Genomic DNA, 21,982 nt, shown 5'->3' with positions numbered 1-21,982 from the left:
TCATCAGGCTGAAGAAGAAGTCCTATCAGGCCTTTGTGGCCTGTGGGACTCCTGAAGCAGCTTATGGGTACCGGCGGGCAGAAGCGGCATGCAGCTCAGGTGGTTGCTGAGGCAAAAACTTGGGCTTGGGAGGAGTTTGGAGAGGCCATAGACACAGCCTTCTGCATGGCTTTGAGGCGATTCTGTTCCTTCATCCGGCGTCTCAGGAGGGGGAGACGCCCCCTCCTGAGACGCCGGAGGGGGCGTCTCAGGAGGGGGCGTCTATAAACAGCACCAACACTGTTTATAGTGGGGATGGAGTGCTGCTGACCTCAACTTGGGATGTTGCAGGCCGGTGGGCAGAATACTTCGAAGACTTCCTCAATCCCACCAACATGCCTTCCATTGAGGAAGCTGATCCTGGGGACTTTGGGTTGGGCTCTCCAATCTCTGGGGACGAGGTCGCCAAGGTGGTTAAAAAGCTCCCCGGTGGGGGCGTGCTGCGGGGGCGCAGGGGGTTAGCACGCCCCACGTTTGGAGGCCTTAGTCCTCGACGCGGACGTCGCGGGTTCGACTCCCGACGACCTTTGCCGCATGTCTTCACCCTCTCCTCACCCTCCTTCCTGTCTGCCTACTGTAGAAAAAATACGAGCCACTAGCCCCGCAAAAACTCGTTGGAGAAAAAAAAAAGCTCCTCGGTGGCAGGGCCCCAGGGGTGGATGAGATTCGCCCGGAGTTCCTTAAGGTTCTGGATGTTGTAGGGTTGCGTTTGCTGACGCGACTTTGCAATATTGCATGGACAACGGGGGCAGTTCCCCTGGATTGGCAGACTATGGTGGTGGCAGGCCCCCTTTTTGAACAAGGGGGACTGTAGGGTGTGCTCCAATTATAGGGGGGTCACACTCTTAAGCCTCCCTGGCAAGGTCTATTCAGGGGTCCTGGTGAGGAGGGTCCGTCGGAGCTGGCACAAGTGGCTGGAGAGAGGGAAGTCTGGGCCTCCCTTCTGAATCTGTTACCCCCGAGACCCGACCCTGGATAATGCGGAAGAAAATGGATGGATGGATGAATAATTGATTTGGAAAGTAACCAAGTTAGATTACAAGTTACTTATTTAGTTACTTTCAGCACCTGTTGACAACAACCCGCCGCCACTTGTAAAAATTACATTGAGCTTTGCCAATTCTTCCAGCAACAAATTGCAGATCTGCCTCCTCCCTCCATTGTTTAATTTGTGTCACAGCTGCTAACTGTTAGGTAGAAATGGCGGTCGCTCCTCAAAACCCACAGAGGAAATTCAATTACAAAAGAAAGTAGTAACGCGACGTCACAGTCAGTGATGTGATGTCGTTACAAAGTTACTGACAACACTGATTTTGACAACCTTAACATGTAGATGTGGTGTGGAATTCTGTGTGTTTCGGTTTAGTTAAAAAATATTTCAAAAAGCAACTTAAACACTAACTCTCTGACAGATCATCAGTAGAGCAGGTGTTTAAGTGACCTAATCAACCACCACTGTATTAGATTAGCTAATAATAGCGGTAGCTAATCTAATAATCTCAAATAGACATCTAGCCTAAAAACATAAACTGTTACAGACTGAATATTCTGTTCTTTGTGTGGGAATATTATTACTATATTATTATTATTATTATTACTATTATTATGACTTTCTTGCTGCAAGGCAACAGTGCTACCTATGGTGCCACTGTGCAGACCTGATGTTTCATTTTTAATATTTTACTCATTACATTTATTTTTTAGTCATACCTAAGGAGAATTTAAAGACCAGTTGACCAAACAGTTATGATTTCAGACTGTGGCCAGCGAGCCAGAGCAGCAGAGAGAACCAGAAACAGGAAATTTAATTACAACTGGTAAAACGTATTTACCAGTTGTAATTAAATGTAAAGCAAAGCTGTCGTTGCTTGACTTGATGATCCCAACAAATAAGCAAGTCCACAGAAAGAATATAGAAAAACAAAAATGTGAAAAATACCACTAAAGTAAATAACAACCCAAGGAATGCATAAGATACACAAACCATCGTTCATCTCTGTGTTTGCTGAAAACAAGAGAGATCTAATATTCCTTGGAAAAAATAAAAAGATCTGGAGGGTCAGACCATTCTAGGTCTGCCAGGCATGGACCTGGAGGAATGTTCTGCTCTTAGTTACTTGAGTGCAATTTTTGGGTAATCTATACATCTGGTCCCAAGATATTTTTCTAAGCATTGCATGTTTTAAAAAGCTGACATTTTCCTTGTTTTTATTTTTAATTTTATATTTATTTTGAATGTCTTCAAATCCCATTGCATCATACAGCCACATGAAATTTCACAGACACCTAAAAAAAATCTTCTAATCTAGATTATCTCCTCAGTGGTGGTTTCTAAAAAAATGATTTTATTTTGTTAGAATATTATTTTAATATTCTAATTTTAAATGTCATGTTTTCCTTAACGTAAGCAGGATTAAATCATCATAATTACCAGAAATAAAGGCTGGGGAAAACCCGTCTGCGTAGTTAATCTATGTAATACCATCATCACTTTCACAGTGATAAAGTTCCTGAAATGAATGGACTTTTCAATAAAATTCTAATTTAGAGAATGAAACTCTAAACCATTTTTGATTCACATTAACAGAGTGCTGCAGACGGGCTGGAAAACGAACTGCTATAATCCTGGGGTCCATATGTATCTCCACCTGTTGGGGGCGACAACATACCCAGAAGGGTCTCAAACGACAACATACAGAGGAAAAAGAAGGAAGCCGATGATGACGCAGTTAGAAAGCGCCGAATCGCTAGCAGTCCAACCAACAGGTATAACAGAGTTTTTGACAGATTCTTCTGATTTGTGCTGATGTCGGCGCGTGCCAGATGGTCCAGGAGCCGGGCCGGCTCTGCTTAGTGCTCCTTCTTCACCTGGGTGAGCCAACATGGCGGAGGAGGAAGGCATTGTGACAGAGCAGATGGAAGAGGCGTCGGGTGGACTGTGCTGGCTGTCAGTGCTGTCCTGCCTGCTGCTTGCCTGCTGCTATGTTGGCAGTTTATATGTCTGGAGGAGCGACCTGCCCAGGTGAGTATTAACGAGCAGTAGACTAAAGGCTATTCCGCGGTGTTTAGCTGCTCTAAGCTACGGCTGCTCCAGAACAAACCTAGAATGCTCAACTGAACTGGATTCTTCTACAGTAAATGCAAAATCTATCAAAACTAGTTTGTAAAACTCGTTAAAACAAAACAAAACAAAAATCTGTTCTCAATTTCCCTCTTATCTCCATCCATCCCGTCTCTAGCTGAAAAAAAATCCCAATAAATCTTGTCAAGTAGCCCATATTTCTGTGACTTTAGTTCTTCTGTTCCTTGTCCCTTTTAGCTCACTGCTTATGCCCACATTTTATGACTCCAAACGCTTCATTGGGTATATGAAAGAAAATGTGTGTTTTTCACCCATTTAACAACATATGACAATAAAGCTAAAGCCGTTTAGAAATGGAGATTTGCTGCTACTGGGGCTTTCTAAAGGTGATTGTTCATAGATTTATTTGCGTCCTGTCAGCTGCTCCCTTTAGCTTATTGAACTGTTTTCACATAGATCCAGTTTTTCTTTAGTCACAAAGCAAACTATCGGTCTTTAGAAAAACCGCCACCAGACAAGGTATACCTCCTCCACTATCAAAGATTGTCTGTCTTAGAAATGCTCCCAAGTGGCAGCAACATGCCCTGATGTGTCGGTGTGTTTGTGGCCCTCTAAATCCCACTACTGCACTTTGACCCTAATGCCTGTCCTCTGTCTTCAGGGATCATCCTGCGGTGATAAAGAGGCGCTTCACCAGCGTCCTGGTCGTGTCGGGCCTTTCGCCTCTCTTTGTTTGGGCATGGAGAGAATTCACAGCAGTCAAGGTGAGTTTAAAACAAACTTTGTTCAAATGAACGATGCATTCCAGGGATTCATTCTTTTACATAGAGCTGAAATTACAGAAATAAACTGTACTGAAATATATCCATGTATTTATGTGCCAAATACCTCCAAGCATTCCTCAAAAGAAAATCATTTTTTCATTTAAAAAAGTAGATTTTATTTAATTTCTTGGTCTATATAACATCCCATCATATCGCAGGTTTTGTCATTATTACATTATATGCATGCTTTATGCATGAGGCCCCTGCTCTTTGCAAGTGCAAAAATGAATTTCATCTGCCACCAGAAAACCTTCACGATGCCAAAGCGGTATTGAAGATCAAACTAATAAAAAGAATTCCCCCCTTTCAAAGTTTCTTTATAGCCTCGTATAAAACACTTCCATTTTTTTCTAAAAGCGTTTCTCTGTGGTTTCCCGCTAATAACTCCATGGACCTGATGTATGACTGATTTGAAATATTTTGTTTTGAATGAGTTTGCATATCCTCTTTGCCTTAATGTCAGCTGATTAGGCAAAAGTGGCACATGTTTAAGTAAATACTGTTTTTATCCTTACTGTACCTTTGTTGTTGTGTGTTTTGTCAGACTGTCTCACCATTGTTGGCCCTGTTGGGCATTCGCCTTGAAGGTTTTATTCCTGCGATTGTTCTGCCTCTGCTGCTGACTATGGTAAGAAATCATCCACTCCAAATGAATTCTTGGAAAAATGCTGAAGTCGAATCCTAATAACAACAGAAGGGAAATGGTTCTTACAGCTTGAGCTAGTTAGACTGTAGAAACATGTAATAGGAGCGTTTAATGTTTTAGGGGTTTGTTTGTGGTTGTTGTTTATCCACCACATACGATATTATTTCATTATTAGAATCTGGTGGAATCTGGTGTTTTATGTATAAAACTGAACTGATGCTGCGTTTTCCTGCAGGTCCTGTTTCTGGGCCCACTAATGCAGCTGTCCATGGACAGTCCCTGGAGCTTCACAGATGGTGTTCATGTGGTGCTTGGTGAGTCCAGAAGCTTTCTTTTCGCTTTTCTGTATAAACCAGCATTTCATTTTAAACTTTAGTTTGTCTTCCTACGCAGACACACATTAAGGAGTCAGGTTGAATCCCATATCAACCTAACTGCCTCTTTGTTTCTGAAACATTAGTGCCAGCTCTGTTTTTTGCACATTCATGTTACACGTTGAACATCCCAGTTGATCTGTTGCCAATTTTTTAGCCTGGTAGGATCAGGTAGGATCCTACCAGGCTAGGGGTAGGGGTAGGTTAGGGTAGGATCAGGTAGGATCCTACCCTAAAACAGTTGAAAAACCCCAGACATTTTTTTGGCTCTTGAACAGTGACCATTAACAGGAAGGGCTGTTGGTTTTGGCTGAAATTTATATCAGCAAGTCAGAATTGTACAAAAATGATAAAATGGGAATTAGCCAAAAATCCCTGATTGGTGAATCTCTATTTAAAGCCTCTTTGATGCATCAGTCAGTTCATTTGTAAATAAACTTACAAATGAATTTTATTTCTGGAGAAAAACATTTTGCACTGACTTACAGCAAGCAGCAAAGCTTTCACTTCTGGTTTGCCTCTCGTTAAAGACCCGTGCTTCTGGACGCTGTGCCTCAGCGACATGCGCTGGTTGAGGAATCAGGTGGTGGCACCACTGACAGAAGAGTTGGTGTTCAGAGCCTGCATGTTGCCCATGCTGGTGCCGTGTGCCGGTCCTTCCACTGCCATCTTCACCTGCCCTCTGTTTTTTGGAGTGGGTGAGTAAAACTCAGCAGCAAACTCTGGGCGAGTGTGAGGGGGAATTGCACACAACGCACATAAATCTTTTTTCACAAAGATATATCATTCTCACTATGCAGCAAGCTCAACATGCACCTCTAACAGCACGACTATTCACATTGATTTTGCACAAGTAGAGCAAGCCCTACTTGACAGAGTGGTGTGGTGTTCTCCGGAGAGAAATGACTCCTCACAGGGGTTCATGTAAATGCTGATACAGGTGAACCTGCTCTGCAAGAACACCTTCCTTATCATCCAGTTTGAGTGAAAGGTGGTGAGCGAGCCGGAGCAGATCCAACCATGGATAGAAAATACTTTCTTCATTCAAGTCACTTTCCACAGGATCTCAGGAAACCAAATGTAGATACACCAACAATAAGAAACAATAAAAAAATAAATCTCTTCTCCCCCTTTCAGTCAGGGCTTAGATTCCCCCATAACAGGACAAAAGTTTCTTGCATGCCACAAGTGAGTAAATCATGAAACGGTAAAATGGTACAAATTACAGAGACTTGAGTTCTTTGCTGTTGATGTTGCATTTATTCATTGTTTATGTCATGTTTGTGAATGTCTTTTATATGAATACTTATGCTTCAATGCTGCAAACCAATTTTCCTACAGGGAAAAATAAAGCTATCTAGCTAACTGGCTACATGGTAAAAGTTTCAAATGATGTAAATTTTAACAACAATAGTTCTAGGATTTGTCTCTTGATATTCCGTTATCTAAGTGCTTTATTTAATACAGTGGATCATAACATACTGAGGAAACAGGTGGGATTGTTTAAGACTCTGCTTCAGGTCTTAAACGGGTGGCAGGGACTACTTTGTGTCATTTGGTTAGTAATTAGTAATCTGGGTGTGAGGTTACCAAAGGTCGATTCTCAGGCTGCTGGTTAAACATAGCTCTGACGAGATGCAACTTTATATCTCTGTGTCCATTCATAATCATAGTCAAATTACAGATTTTAATATTCTTCTTCTGATCTGTAAAGCACACTGGGGCAGAGTGAAGTGTTCAGACTCCTGTTTATTCCATGTTCTCAGTACCAGAACTAAATAAGGTGAGGCAGCATTTAACTCCTCAGCTCAGGAAACAGCCTGCTCTTTGGAATCAGGTTTGAATATTAAAGTCGGACCTAATGTTCTTATTTGAACGTAAATTCTCCTGTAAGTGTCTGTATTTAACATTTGTTTTATCTACTCAGTGCTTTTAGTAGTTCTGCATATTAAGACCATTGCAAGGCAAATTATTAAATCCTATTTCCTTTTTGAGTTTACTGTATAATTTAAGGCACTTTGAATTTCCAACTGTTTGCTTCTCTGCCAAACCTGCCTTGACTAAACAGGCTGGCATCACTGAATTACATTTACCTACAAGACCAAATTTTTTTTTTTTTACCATTTATAAATGAAATCAACAGTTGAAAACTGCTATTTGTATTCCCTCAGGTCATCTCTGTAAGATACACAAGTTGACTGATTGTCCAGAAGAGTTTATCTGTCAGCAGCCTATTGTTGTATTTTCTACATATTAGACCCGTCAGCTGGTGTCTCTGCTGTCAATCATAAATTCTATATTTTTTGCTTCAGTTGTAACTGTTCTCTATGGCCTCTATTTCAGCTCATTTTCACCATGTCATAGAGCTGCTGAGGTTCAGACAGGGCACGCTGTCAGGAATTTTCTTCTCAGCAGGTGAGAGGTGACCTTTTTCATACTGATTATTGTTAGCATCACCAAACGTGAAGAATAATCTTCTGATGAAATGTTTGCGTTTCTGGTTTGCTGCAGTGTTTCAGTTCTCCTACACAGCAGTGTTTGGAGCTTACACTGCATTCATCTTCATCAGAACAGGTTTGGTCTCATTTATTACTCATTTACATTCTGGGTCTGGATAAATAAAAGTTGCTAAAAAATAAAAGTTTTAAAAAAATGTTTGAAGTTTGAAAACATGACAAGACAAATTCTTCACAAAACATAAACACCAAAAATATTCTTGAAAAAAAAAAGGCAATCACAGAAAAATAAAACCAATAATCACATTTTTTGCACTTCAGATAAGTCCTAATAAATTAATCACCCAGTGGTTCTTCAAACAAACAAACGTTTAGAAAAATAATGTAAATATTATCCTAAATGGCCTGTAATATTATAGCACTTTACACCATAGTCAGTAATTCACACACACACACCCCCACACACTGATGGTGGGAAGTTACTGGATAGTAGTCACAGTCTGACAGAGGTGAGGCTGCCATGCAGCGGCGCCACTGGACCCTCTGACCAACACCAGCAGGTCAGGCGGAGGAAGTGTTCTGAATGAAAAATTGTAAAATAAATTTCATTCGTTCATATTTCAACCATTAAAAACTTCTGACATTTGACAGTGGGACATAAAAATAATAATATATCAGATGTAGGCTTGGCCATTACAGAATGTCTTTTGTTCAATTATGGATTCAATTCAGAATTCTTTTCAGAAATATTTATTTGGCTAAGTGTAAAATATAATGCTAATTCTAAATTGACATTACCATCTGAGAATATTTAGATTATTTTATAGTATGAATTTTCTATGGATTTGTGTAAATTTACATGCCAAGATGATGAACGTCGTCTTCTCAAGTGTTGACCTACGTAGACAGAAGCTCAACAGAGCTGGTATTAAACGTCATGGTGGGATTTAAATGTTTATTCAAAATAAACAAGTGAGTGGCGCTCAGCCTGGCAGGCGGCCATGTTTACAGGGGGAAGCACTGTATGGTAACCATGAAGGATTGTGTGTCTTCATGACTTTTGGTCACTCTGACCTCTCTCTCTACGTGTCTTTTCCAGGTCACCTGATTGGTCCAGTTCTCTGTCACTCCTTTTGTAACTACATGGGTTTCCCAGCCATCAGCACTGCACTGGAGCACCCCCAACGCCTCGCCATTTTATCATCCTACCTGATGGGAGTTCTTCTCTTTTTCATGTTGCTCTTTCCTTTAACAAACCCTTCTTACTATGGCGTCCCCACCCCAGTCTGCACCCTCACCTCGTCCCCCAGCTCTCTCTGTTTTTCCTGACCCCCCGCCCTTTCTCTACCTACACAGGCTTATCTGCTTTTGTCCTGTTGCTGTACAATATTTAGGCAATCAAGGGTTTGGTATGTTTTAACGGTGAACTGGCGCTGATGTCCTTTACAAATTGACTGGACAGTGCTGACAGGTTTGGGGGGTTATAATGAGCCAAATTTCTAAGTAAGCGTTATTTATGGTTTCCTTTATACGAAAGGCAGTCACATCTCAGAATGTGTTGAAACTAAGGTTAATGCTCCGGGAAGCGTTCTGTTCCTTCACTGACCTGATGACCGGAACACAAATCATCTTCACGACTCATATTTTTTTATGTGCTTCCACAAACTTTGAGTAAAACTTAGTAAAGGCTTATTTGGTGAAGTTTTCCAGTTTTTTACAAAAAAAAATTATTATGCAGCTTTTAGGCCTGTGAGGTAATCAGACTCTTTATTTTGCTGTTATCTTGATTCGCTGGGACAACCAAACAAATGGTGATGATTGGGTTTGGCCTTCATCCTATGAGTCGGCTCATAGGAGGATCTAAAGCAGGTCCAGGTTTTGTTGGCTGATCCATAATTCATGCTACTTGTTATGAGCGACACTTTCCCATTTGACTGCAATCGGACATCTTCCGCAGGTTTTCTGTTATCTCTGGCTGTGTGAACCTTCCGGAAGAATCAATACTGCTGTAGCTACACTGAGGTACAGGAACAGAAATTCTGTCATTGGTAGTATATTCTGCAAGATATCTAGTTTATTTTTATATTTATGGTTTGATTTTTAGCATCAGGTTTTTTTTGCCACTTTGTTTTTAAAGCGGAGGTTCGATCTTTAATATGTCCTAAGTTTAGTCATATTCAGTAAATTTTAATATTATTGAAGAGTTCATTTATTTCAATAACTCAATTGGACATTATATAGATTGCATACAGTTTTCAACCGTTCATTTCTGTTAATTATGATTATATTTCACTTACAGTTAATGAAAACATGACATTTAAGATTGGAATATTTCATTGGATCAATAAAAGTTTATTTTAATACAGAAATGTGAGCTTCAAAAAAATGTCTGTTTAAAGCTGCAGTGTGTAACTTTTACAAATAAAATGCTTGTCTTTTTTTGCATATTTGTTAAAGCTGTCACCATGCTGTGACAGTACAGTATGAGACAGATAATCTGTGAAAAGATTGTCTCTGTCACATCCACCCAGTGCTTCTATTGCCATCTGAAGAAATGCACCAAAAACAACCAATCAGAGCCAGGAGGAGGGGCTTAGTGCTGTCAGTCATGCTCGAGTATGCGCTGCCAAATGTACTAACGGTGGGGAAACCACTTACCGTCCCAGAAAAGTTGTTTACCTACCCTACGATAGCAGAGAGCATAGGACGGTAGGGGAATGAGCGATGTGTACATGAGCATAAATAACAGCGCTAAGACCCTCCTCCTGGCTCTGATTGGCTGCATCTTGTTAGCACTGGAAGAAGGCAGAGGAGTTAGATTTCTTTTCTTTTCACAGATTATTTGACTCATTGTCACAAGATGGTGACAGTTTCAATAAATATAACTCAGAGGTTACATACTGCAGCTTTAACATCTGCTTTGAGGTTCAAAAGGTACTTATAACTGTATAGTTACCTGATTATATGTGTTTTAGGTGGCAGTAGTTGAGTCATTTAGCTGATGAACATGGATGATAGAATGGTTCCAGTTGTTTATCTCTGCATGTTTCATCTTTAGACACATACAGAACCATTCAGTAGCTAAGCTAGTTATCTCCATGGACAACAAGTTCGTCACATAGTTTCAGAATCTCTGGTTTTTCTTTTTGTCTGATTTTCATCTGCAGTATGGATAGAATTATATTCATCTTCATATTTTCTATCACCAGAAGTTGGTACTGCTCATAAAGTGTGTCATGCTTAAGATAGAATGCTTAGAAGTTTGGTAAAGCTTCAACTAAATATTTATTTTTATTCTTTTCAAGCGTCTTGTTAAATGTTCCAAAACAGTCAATTTCTTGACAATGTGTATGAACATTTAACAGGTTTTACTCTGGTACTTCGGGGGTTTTCAGTGCGTTGCTAATATTATAATTATTTAATGGCTTGGGAGGAACAGCACCTAGATGAGAGTTGTCACTGAAGAGTGCAAAAATATTTTTGTGGTAATGGTTGTTCCTTCTAGATAGAAAATTTAATGTGAATGTCCCACAACCTTTCCCTTAATTAAAATCCATGAAACGATCCTATAAAAGCAAATTGGGGTAAGAAAGGCAGTTACTAATTCATTGCTATATCTGCTATATTTGTGCAGCCGAAACCAGCGATGTTTCCCTTCAGATCTCTCCAGACAGCATCCAGTGCCGGTCGGTTGAATGTTAGAGGTCCAGAGCAGTTTGCTAAACATGAGAACAGCTTCATCTGAAGGGCATTAAAATATTATAACATTATCAGCAAGTTCTCAACCCAGGATAACATCTTAGCATTACCTTTGAACTTCAACAAATCACTCCAAATATTAATAATTCAGTTCTGGACTAAACATTTGTCACCGTTCTGAGAAACGGAAAGATTCAGACCCTGCATCATCAAATACCTAAATTTCACATGTCTGATAGCAATCAGAGATAAAAACCATCTTTATCGGGACGTTGCTAAGTTATTTTAGACAGCTAGCAACACAGACTGGTGGAAAATATGGAAAAACAGAGACGTGCAATACTGAATTTACAGATCTGAAGTAACTTCATCCAAACTCTTGCGAATACGACTATTTTAAGAACGCGTGTGAGCTCTCAGTGTAAACATTTTAGATGGTAGAATTCCAATGGAAACTTCTTAATGAGTTAGAAATGTTGTCCAATAAAATGTTGAAGGTGTAATAGTCTCAACACATACTGTAAGTCCATTGGTCATGAACTGAGCTCAGTTCTTAAACTATAACCACTCACTAATGCCGACCAGCAACAACACAGACGACTGCAAGTGGAAAAATAAATGTTGTTTCTGTTCCTCAGAGAACATGCTAGTACTCTATAGAAACCAGTGGCGTTTCAGTCCAACCAATATGGCAGCGAAACTTGGAACAGTGTGATGTTTGGGGTGGGTTTGTCCACTTTTGTATTAACAATAAAAGTAGAAGTTGTGTTTAAAACTGATGGTGTATTTTGGCACATCAGATTGAGCAGTTTGGTGGTCCACCACTGGTTTGTAGCTCAGTCGGTAGGGTTGAGGAAATTAGTTGTGGTTAAGGGCAAAACCAAACCAGAACAAAAGCTATAATTAAGAAGTGTGTGTGTGTGTGTGTGTGTGTGTGTGTGTGTGTGTCCGGTCTTGCCTCAGTAATATCTTTGCACTTTCAGCTAGTCTTGTAGAACATCAGCTGCATCAGTCGATCACTTCAGCAAGACCTTACACTTGGCAATATTTGAAATTAGGCAGCTGGGAGGCAGAACATTTCTATGAAGAGTGATGTTTATGATCAATAAATTGATTGTGTAACAGAATCATTTTTACTCAATCATGTGTTATAAGTTATGTTGTGGTTTGAAGTACTGTGAGGACATTGTTCAGGCAGTGAGTTCAGGTAAAAGACGGATGAAGTGCCAGACCTAATTTGTGCTTTAGCAGCTAAATGAAATAAAGGCTGTGCAGATTCATGCAGGGTCAAAGGTTTACATCTACTGCACTGGGAATGAGTCATTTCAGGGCACACAGTCAGAGAACCCCCCGGACTCTTATATGGTATTCTAAATATTGAGAGAGAAAAGAAAACAACCTGCTCTAACATGCTTAAATCTCTAGTTTTTTCTTGGTTTTGTTTTTTTGTTTGTTTGGGGTTTTTTTTTCAAGTTAACCTCCATCAAAAAAAATCTTAGACATGTTCATAACTCTTCCCTAAAATTACAGACTTATCCCATCTTCAAGGAATACATTTAGAGGAGCTGAAAATCCTTTTTTGTTGCAAATTCTCTTCTGTGCTGGTCCTTCTGTCAGTCATATATTCCAAACTTGGTGTTCTAATACCTAATCTAATCTAAAACCATGAATGCCTCATTAAGCTACCATGGTTACAGCAACCAGTAGCTATCCAGCTTCTAAGTGTGCTAAGTTTACAATACACACACAACACACACCCTGAACTTTGATTGGCTGAACAAAGCCCAACTACAGCTGATTGGTTGGATTTACTGTCACTCACCACAACAGCAGCACACAAATTAGAATTTGCTGTGTTTCCTCTTATTCAGGCAGGGTCAGATATATACCTACAGTTAAGCTAATAATATTTGATTTAATATCCATTAGTAAAGTACACATAGACCAGACACTATGCATGCCTGGATTTTCGACCACTCTTCTTAGTAAAATTGATAGAATTGATATAAATTGGTTAGTTTTCTGCCACAGTTCTGGCAATAACCCAAAGGCCATCAATTTTCAACAGTGTTTTTTGCTTTCCGTAACTTGCTTGTTTGTGTGGTTGAGGTTTTTGGGTGGTTGGAACATCCAACTCTGCCTACGTTGAACAATCTACCAGTTGGATTTTGGTTAAGTTGAATCATTTGGAGGCAATCCTCCGTCTTCATTATTCCACCCAGTGATGGCAAACATGCTCAACATAATCCTACCACCACCATGCTTGACAGATGGGACAAGTAATGCAACGTTTGAAAGACTCACATCTATGTTTTACAGCAGCTCAGTCTTTGTCTCACCTGAATGTAAAACATTACTCTAGAACAGGGGTGGGCAATCCTGGTCCTCGAGGGCCGGTGTCCTGCAACTCTTGCAAGTCTCCCTGGTCCAACACACTTGAATCCAGCAGCTGAATCACCTCCCAAGTGCAGTCAGGTTCTCCAGAGTCCTGCTAATGACCTCATTATTTGACTCAGGTGTGTTGAAGTGGAGATGCATCTAAAAGTTGCAGGAGTCCGGCCCTCGAGGCCTGGAGTTGCCCACCCCTGCTCTAGAAGGTATTTAGATTTTCTATGTGGGCAGTTGCAAGTTTTAGTCCTAAACAATGTTTGTTTTGGAACAGTGGCTTCTTTCTTAGGAGGCGCCATGTCAGAAATGTGTTGTGGTTCTGGATTGGAAAAAGCAGGTTAAAGGTTTGATTTTGAAGTATTCTCTGAAGTTATTATTGTTAATGGTAGCCATGCATGGTGTCAAATTACAATGAGCTTGTTAAAAAGTAAAATCGTCCTTGGATGGAAAGCTTAGAGCTGGAGGTAGGCTGCATCATAACAGATGTTTAACCTCACAAAACGGCAATAAGCACAACAGCTCCATGTTGTGAAGTGTAGATTAATAGTACAACGCTAACACCAACACACACTAACAATGTAACATTTTTAGTTTGAGAGTTAAATTGCTAGTCAGCTCAAACAAATGATGTACATATGATGAGCTTACAGATGCCACAGCTAACATTTTATTGTCAATAGTTTTTCTACTGCAGGTAGAGGAACTATTGACAATAACTTCACAGAATCTCACTTCAAAAACGCCAAACCAACCCTTTAACCCCCAGCCCTCACCTGGCACTCGCATATGTTTCCTATGCTCTTTTTCTACATTTTCTATACTCTTCTATGTAATAAATTACAAAAAACTTGTTTGGCATTAGAATAATTTAAATGTTTCCACAAATATTTTTTATGATGAATCTTATGTGATGAGTTCCAGGTCTTTGACATTTGAAGGCTTACCTGCCATCAGCCTCATCATTCGCTCCCACTGTCTGATTTAGGTCTCACCTTTCTGGGTCACTTCAAAGTGTTAGTAGCTCCAGTCAGACGACACATGCTTGTAAAATAAGAGAACTTTAAACCTTATAGCTGCAGTATGTAACTGTAATAGTTTTTTTTTTTTTTTTTACATATTTGTTGGAGAAGTATGTTGAGAGAGTTTGGTATGTGAAGAAGTTAAGGTCTTCTGCATCCTCCCAGTGCCAACTAGAAACAACTAATCAGAGCCAGGTGGAGGGTCTTATGGTGCATTCACACCAAAATGCGTCACACGCATCAAAAATCCGTCCAATGCTTCAAGTTCAACGCGTGTGCACTTTGAATGCAGATGATAGTGCGTTCGCACCAAACGCGTTTAGTGCGTTGGTTTACATTCAAAGTCTATGTGGACGAGGGCTAGCACGGCTAGCGTGTCAAAATTCCTCTAGCCGTGGTTTTCTGTTGCTGGCCTATTTGTTGGACGTGTCAAACACTTCAAACACTCCAAACGCGCTGCAACGGGCCCTGGACGCGCCATAGACTTTGACTGTAAACCAACGCGCAAAACGCGTTTGGTGCGAACGCACCAGTAACGCCGTCAATCATGCCTTTGTGCCTGCTACAGTGCAGCTTCTGTAGTGCTCGTTAGCAGAGCGTGTCATGAATGCTAAGGCTAGTTAACTTGGCCACCGATGACGGCGGATAAATGGGTTTCCCATAATGCCAAACTGTTTCGCCACCATTATCATGTTTTGCATTGTGTTTTTGAGGTTGATTGACAGCACTAAGTCCCTCCTCCTGGCTCTGATTGGTTGTTTTCTGTCGGGAGCAGTGCATTCCTTCAGATGGCAATAATAGCTAAGGGAGGAGATCGATTTCTTTTTTTTTCACAGATTATCTATCTCATTCTTCCACAACATGGTGACAGCTTTAACACATATGTATAAAACATTTTTTATAAGTTACACACTGCAGCTTTAAAACATCTTCAGATACGAGTCATTTTGGGTTTAACTATATGAGCATGTACGTATAATTGACTCTGTTGATCAGAAGTAGACAACAGATCCTAATTTGTCGCGCAATAGCGCCAAACAAAGTGTTTTGTTGTATGTAGCGCACACTGATTTTTAAAAACATGGGGAGCAGAAACTTATGGCCGTACTGTTGCTCCGTAGTCGATCTTTATGCAGAAAATCATTTTATTTGGAGGCTAATTTGAGTGAAACTTTAGAAACACAGATACACGACGCAGACATTATCACTTTTTTGTGGATGTAATAATGTCGCTGCATAGATGTACAGAAATACTAGTTAAAGTCTTAAATTGTGAGATGTTTTCACCAGATTCACCCTGTGCAATGATCCACTCAAGCTTCTGCAAAATACTTCTATTAGGAAGTGGACAACGTCAGGAATGTGTCATCGTGACACCAACTTCCGTGCAACTCAGGCCTCTTTTCTAGAACCTGACCCTGTCTGGTTAGCAGCTCCCCCCACCCTTTATAGCGCTATGTTTTCGCTATAAAACATAGCGATCTTTTGTGCGTTCCTACTAAATATATGAGCCACTGTGTCAGTTTCATACATGTCCTCTGACTACAAGAAAATCATGACCTTGTCTGCTGATCTCACTGAAGCACTTAGTTGGATTTTTGTTTCAACTGTTGTAGAAAGTAAAATGTCACCTGCTAATTATTTTTGAGAATCTGCTGCTAAAAATGTGGAAGAGGCAAAGAAAAAAGAAAAGTGATGACGTTCATAAGTCGTCTATACAAACTGCAGCTATATTGCATCTCACTATTTTCATACAGAAGACCAAGAGGAAGAAAAATGAAATGTATTCATTTTCAACACGTTTAAAAAATAAAAATAAAAAATGCGACGCTTGGTAAAAGAAATCCAGAGGTGTTTTTAACGAGGACTATGTTTTGTAATCAGATCTATTTTGCTGACAGAGTGTACAGATATGTGCATGTATTTTATGCTGCCTGGGTTCTTTTTGCATAGTTCAAGTTTGGGACTGTAGAACATTTGAATATGACAATCTTTTTGTGGGGCATTTGAAGTCACATTTGTAAATAAATGTCTTTTTATAGAGCTGGCTGTGATGGTGATTTTTGCCATTTTCTCCTAATATTTTGACACTTTTAATGAACAGTTTCTCTGTGTTTTGAAGAAGGGCCAAAGTTTTAAATTAATCGCGTCTTCTAGGGGATCTGGACCCTCGGCTGATCAGAAACTGTTGCTTCCTTTAGGCGTGGACCTCTGTTGAGGTTGCTAAAGTTTGGCCATGACGTATGTAGTTGCTGGGTTGCAGACATGTGACTCGAAATTCAGATGAGGGTCAGGAAGTGGGTTCCTCCGATACAAAATAGAGCAAAATGAATCATAGCGAGTACGCTAATGACCTAACTTTTACTGAAGAACTCCACAGCTAAATACATTCAAGACAAAGGAACCTGTGATTGACTTCAGGCAGTCCCAGGGAGGAGGGTTGTTCCCCTCCAACAGGTTCTCTCTGTAATCCAGGCCCACAGTTTTCCTTCACCTCCTCTCATTTAATCTTAGAGATGCATGGCAGGCTATTCCATGTTCAGAAAATGAACAGAGGCCAGTGATGGGAGCTACTTACTAACCTATGAACACTGAGGTAAACCCAAATGGTTCTGTGCTTTAAACAAGGGAAGAACTGAACATCATTAGTGTTGCTCTCTCTCTCTCTCTCTCTGGTCCCATTGATTTTCTTCAAATGTTTATAATATACAAAAAATGTTTTGTGACAGAGAGGGGGATTATGATTTAAGAGAAGGACATTTTTAGAAAACTATTGTATCAGAACAACCAAAAAGAGTTTTTGTTAGTGTGTCGTCGATTTATGGAATGAATTGAATAATGAGTTCAAAAAAGGACAAATATAAACCAGATTAAAAAAAAAACTGTTTCAAAAGGAGCTTATATGTTGCACAAGATGTGTGTTTCAAATACCAAAAATTTAAAATGTAAAAATAATTGTTCATTTAAGGAGGAGAATGAGAGATTTAAGTGTCATATAAGGTGGAAATAATTTAAGTTTATTTGGTGTTTGGAGAGTTAAAAGTTTATAATAGTTGAGATTGAGGGGGGCAGGAAATCATAAGATCTGGTATCTTCCACCTGTAGATAACGTAAAATTGCATGTCAATTGTTTTAATTTTTGTTTTTCTTGTTTTTACTTTTTGTTTGTTCAAAATAAATAAATAAATAGTTGCCGTGTTTAGAACATCCTGCTGAACATCCTTAACACTCTTAGCTGTAGAAGTGTTGAGAGATTGGCAAGGAATGTGTGAGTCGGCACTGGTGTGGAAAAGAAGCGTAGCATTAAGCTACTCATCAACTGATATGTGTGTGTAGCACATATAGCATCTCTCTACAGCATGAAGCACATGCTGAACAATTCTGACCAGAATTTCACTGTGTGTAGAAGCAGAGTGAAGGAAACATGAGGGCAAACGTTGAACATTTCCAGAGTCACCAAGACGAGAACTTTTGGGGACAAAACAAGATGCGGGAATTTACATTTGTGCTTTAAGTGATGTTACTGTTTCTGTTTGACTTTATCTATTCATTCCCTCGTTTTTGTATGTTTTTTTTAATGTACATTAATATCTCATTAGTGAGATATTTGAAGTTTAATATATTTTTCCACTAGGCACCGCAAACTTATGTGAAAAATGAAAAACAGGACAAACCTGAGCTTTCCATCACTACTAAGACTAAAACAGGAACTTTCTGTAAGAAAAGAAGGAAAGAAACAATACATCCAAACTATTTGGACTACTGTTGAGTTATTTTCATGGGATAATAAACTCATTTGATAGTTTTGATTGTAACTTCTTTTTGTTGTTGTTGGAAGTCTGGCTAATAAAAGGGGATTTTCATCCGCAGTCCCATCTCAGCATCACACAAACAAACATGAACGCAGAGTAATAAATTGATTTTCGGTTTTAGACTTAAGAATGTATAAATACATTTTCAATGAGGTTCTTTAAAGGTATTTGCAATACATGACAATAAATAATATTCATTGTGAGGGAACACAATTCTTCTGTGAGGAAACTCCAAGGAAAAAAAAACATCTAAAGGGTGAGTACATTTTTATGGACACTGCAAAACTGAAATAAAGAATATAAACACTGCATATCAAACGGCTGTTTATTTTCAGCAGGAGGGTAAGCTTCACGTCACGTAATTTTATTTTTATAGATGTCAGGCTCGTCCCATTCGCCTCCCTGTTTTTTTAACTCTTGTTTTCTATGTGAACTTCTCCAGCTGTGGCTAATCTTTTTTGGGGTTGCGTTTTTATCCGGCCCGACTGTTCTGGTGCAGAAATATGTGGAGATTTAAGGCAAAGTTTCTTTTTAGGCTATTATTGCTAAACTCAGATCCGTTAAAAGAATCCTAAAAATAAACTGGTGCTGAGAAATGGCTGCTCCCATGTGGTTTGATACAAACAATCAGTTACACTATGTCCCTTAAAATTCTTCTTGTTTGACTCACTCACTTTGACCCCTCCAGCCCCTCACCACCACATCAGCCCCCTCCCCTTCTCCCCTGCCCTCTCTCTGATGGTCTAACCCCAAACTTCCTGTTTTATTTGGGGAAGGGCACGACTGGAGCATGAGAACACTTTTGGTTGAACACAGGAGCAACACATAGAGGGCCAATATATTAAACTATTTATAATTCATTGATGCTTTGTTAAAGTGAAATATTATTTTTTAGATTGACTCATATTGGTTCTAATACAGCACTGTTGCCTTGCAGCAAGAAGGTTCTGGGTTCGATTCCCGGCCCGGGGTCTTTCTGCACGGAGTGTGCATGTTCTCCCTGTGCATGGTGGGTTCTCTCTGGGTTCTCCGGCTTCCTCCCAAAGTCCAAAAACATGACTGTTAGGTAAATTGGTCTCTCTAAATTCTCCCTAGGTGTGAGTGTGTGTGTGTGTGTGTGTGTGTGTATGGTTGTTTGTCCTGTCTGTCTCTGTGTTGCCCTGCGACAGACTGGCGACCTGTCCAGGGTGAACCCGCCTCTCACCCAGAACGTTAGCTGGAGATAGACACCAGCACCTCCCAACCCCATTAGTGAGAAGGGTGTAAGAAAATGGGTGGATGGTTCTAATATTCAGGTCCATAACGGCAGAATGTGTTGCTTCTGCCTAAAATAAAAGCAAGTTTCCAAGCGGATAAAAGACGATACAGCATCCTGACTGCCTCTCTGCACAGGAGCAAAGGTGTAAAAGTCAGAAAAAGGCTTGAAATGGAAACAGAGTTTTAGATTTTGTGTCTTTTATGCAAAGGAAAAAAAACTGACAATTTCGTCTGACTTTTAAAATTTCCAACAAATCCCAGAGAATCGTGATAAACAGCTTTGAGAAGAAGCACACATTACGAAGACATTATTAAAGCATTAGCTGAGTGCACTGCAGATATTTGAACTGAGTTAGATGATACCACTTTTTTGTTAGAGCAGTTATTTTCATTTAATTTAATTTTTTTCTTGATTTTTTTTTTAAACATTTTTGTGATAACGGTCTTCATTCAACAGTAGATGAACATGAAGAACACGTGCATCCTGGGAATCAAATAGGGGAACCACTGTGCTGAGGACCGCTGCCTCTATCTGCTCCATCACTCAGCCATGTGGGCCCCTTTATGTCTGTTTTTGCACATTAGTGTATAATTGTATTAGTTCCTCTTACTTGCCTCTAAATTGATAGACGCAATTTGTTAGAGGAACAAACTTGCACTAGTCCACATCTTCAACTGAAAGGAAAAACAATCCAACAATTTTTCCACAGTGACAATAATAGCTGTGTGTGTGTGTGTGTGTGTGTGTGTGTGTGTGTGTGTGTGTGTGTGTGTGTGTGTGTGTGTGTGTGTGTGTGTGTGTGTGTGTGTGTGTGTGAGAGAGTGAGACACACAGGGATGATGTCTCTTTCTAAATTCCCACAGTAGCATACACCAAAAGTGTACATGTGTCTGTGTCCTTATAAGGACATAATGTTCTAACAGAGACAAATCAGCCGTCATGTTGAGAGGTAGAAGTCTAAATATGATCACAAGTTAAATTTAAGTAAAACAATGTTGAATTAAAATCAAAACAAGATTGAATATTCATTAACCCACTGCCAGTGTTTCCACCAACCAGTCATAGATGGTGATGGGTTCCTTCAGGAAGAATCTCCTGTAGCTGTCTGTCTCAAAGCAGTCCCGACAAAGCCTCTGACTGAAGACCCTTCATTGGGTTCAGTTTCAATTCAGTTTATTTGGATAGCGTCAATTCACAACAAACGTCGTCTCAGGGCACTTAACAAAAATTCATTTCAATTCAATAACATACATTCCAATTGTGCAATGAAATGGACTGTTGACCTCTCCAGGATGACCCCGCCTGTCGCCCAAAGACAGCTGAACACCAGCACCAGTCTCCTCCACCCCCAGCACCAAGAGCCCAGCATGCATGTAACTAAAGCAGGGATTTGTTTTTCTGCATTCCTGTTTTAGACACCAGACTTCCTAGTTTTGAAATACAGTGGACCCCTCCAATTGGCGGGTTAGTCTTTGTGGTTTCGTTAATTTTTCTGTGGACATTAACTTCAAATTATGGAGTCTTACATTTAACATTATAATATTGTAAGTGTTATAATAGGTAGTGGGATATAACGTCTTAAATAGCATAAAATCTTGACATTGAAACTGTAGTAATCTGATGGTTAGCCATGTCTCAGTTCCAATGAAAGCTGTCCTGATGTTTATGTCTCCTAATTGTGTGTTTTGGTCTTAATGTTTGTCACTCTTAGAAGAGAAGTCTTGATCTCAGTTATTTTTCCCTGGTTGAATAAAGGATCCATACATATCTGAAACTTCACTGTTTTCCACTTTAATGACTTGATTTTGTTTTCTTGGTTAAGTCCAAGGCTCTCTTTGGACCATTTCAACACTTCATTGAATGAGTCGATGAATCGTTGAAATGGATTCATTAAATTCTTTACCTCGAATTTGCCTTGAATTAAAATTTCTTGAGGCAAATGATCTGTCTCAAATTTTTGGTGCAAAGTAGTGCCAAATGTTCCAGACGGATGATTATTTGTGTTGCACAACACTCTCACTGCCGCTAATAAGTTGTGAACAGGAGCTAAGTGCTATTAGCATAACATACCCTTACAAAAAAATCCCATGAAAATCACTTTTCATGGGATTTTTTTGTAAGTGTATGGAAACCAAATGTCCTTTTTCCCCCTGATATGGCCACTTTTCACATTCTGTCCAGGGCATTAACTGATGAAAATGTATGAAATACAACATTCTTTTTATAGATGTGAGATCTCGCAGCTAACGTGGATACAAATTCTATAAATGGCTGGGCAACGTGAAAGTTCAATTATTAAACGGATTGAAGTCGAGTCCTAATCTAAAAACTGGAACATACACATGTTTTTGTGAGCCTGCTGTTTTATCATTTTTACTTTTATTA

General features: G+C 39.7%; 1 protein-coding gene across 1 annotated transcript; it reads left to right on the top strand.

Moving 5' to 3' along the window:
• Positions 1 to 2,732: 2,732 nt before the first annotated feature.
• On the top strand, positions 2,733 to 9,137 carry rce1a (Ras converting CAAX endopeptidase 1a). Its single transcript, XM_028037272.1, has 8 exons — positions 2,733 to 3,061; positions 3,783 to 3,885; positions 4,490 to 4,573; positions 4,827 to 4,905; positions 5,496 to 5,663; positions 7,309 to 7,380; positions 7,477 to 7,539; positions 8,521 to 9,137. The coding sequence occupies exons 1-8, from the start codon at positions 2,922 to 2,924 to the stop codon at positions 8,748 to 8,750; spliced, it is 939 nt and encodes a 312-aa protein (XP_027893073.1). The 5' UTR covers positions 2,733 to 2,921; the 3' UTR covers positions 8,751 to 9,137.
• The last annotated feature ends 12,845 nt before the right edge of the window (positions 9,138 to 21,982 follow it).

The sequence above is a fragment of the Xiphophorus couchianus genome, chromosome 14 (assembly GCF_001444195.1).
Source record: "Xiphophorus couchianus chromosome 14, X_couchianus-1.0, whole genome shotgun sequence".
NCBI lineage: Eukaryota > Metazoa > Chordata > Actinopteri > Cyprinodontiformes > Poeciliidae > Xiphophorus > Xiphophorus couchianus.
The sequence above is the reverse complement of the archived record's forward strand: the minus strand, read 5'-3'. Positions and strand labels throughout refer to the sequence as shown.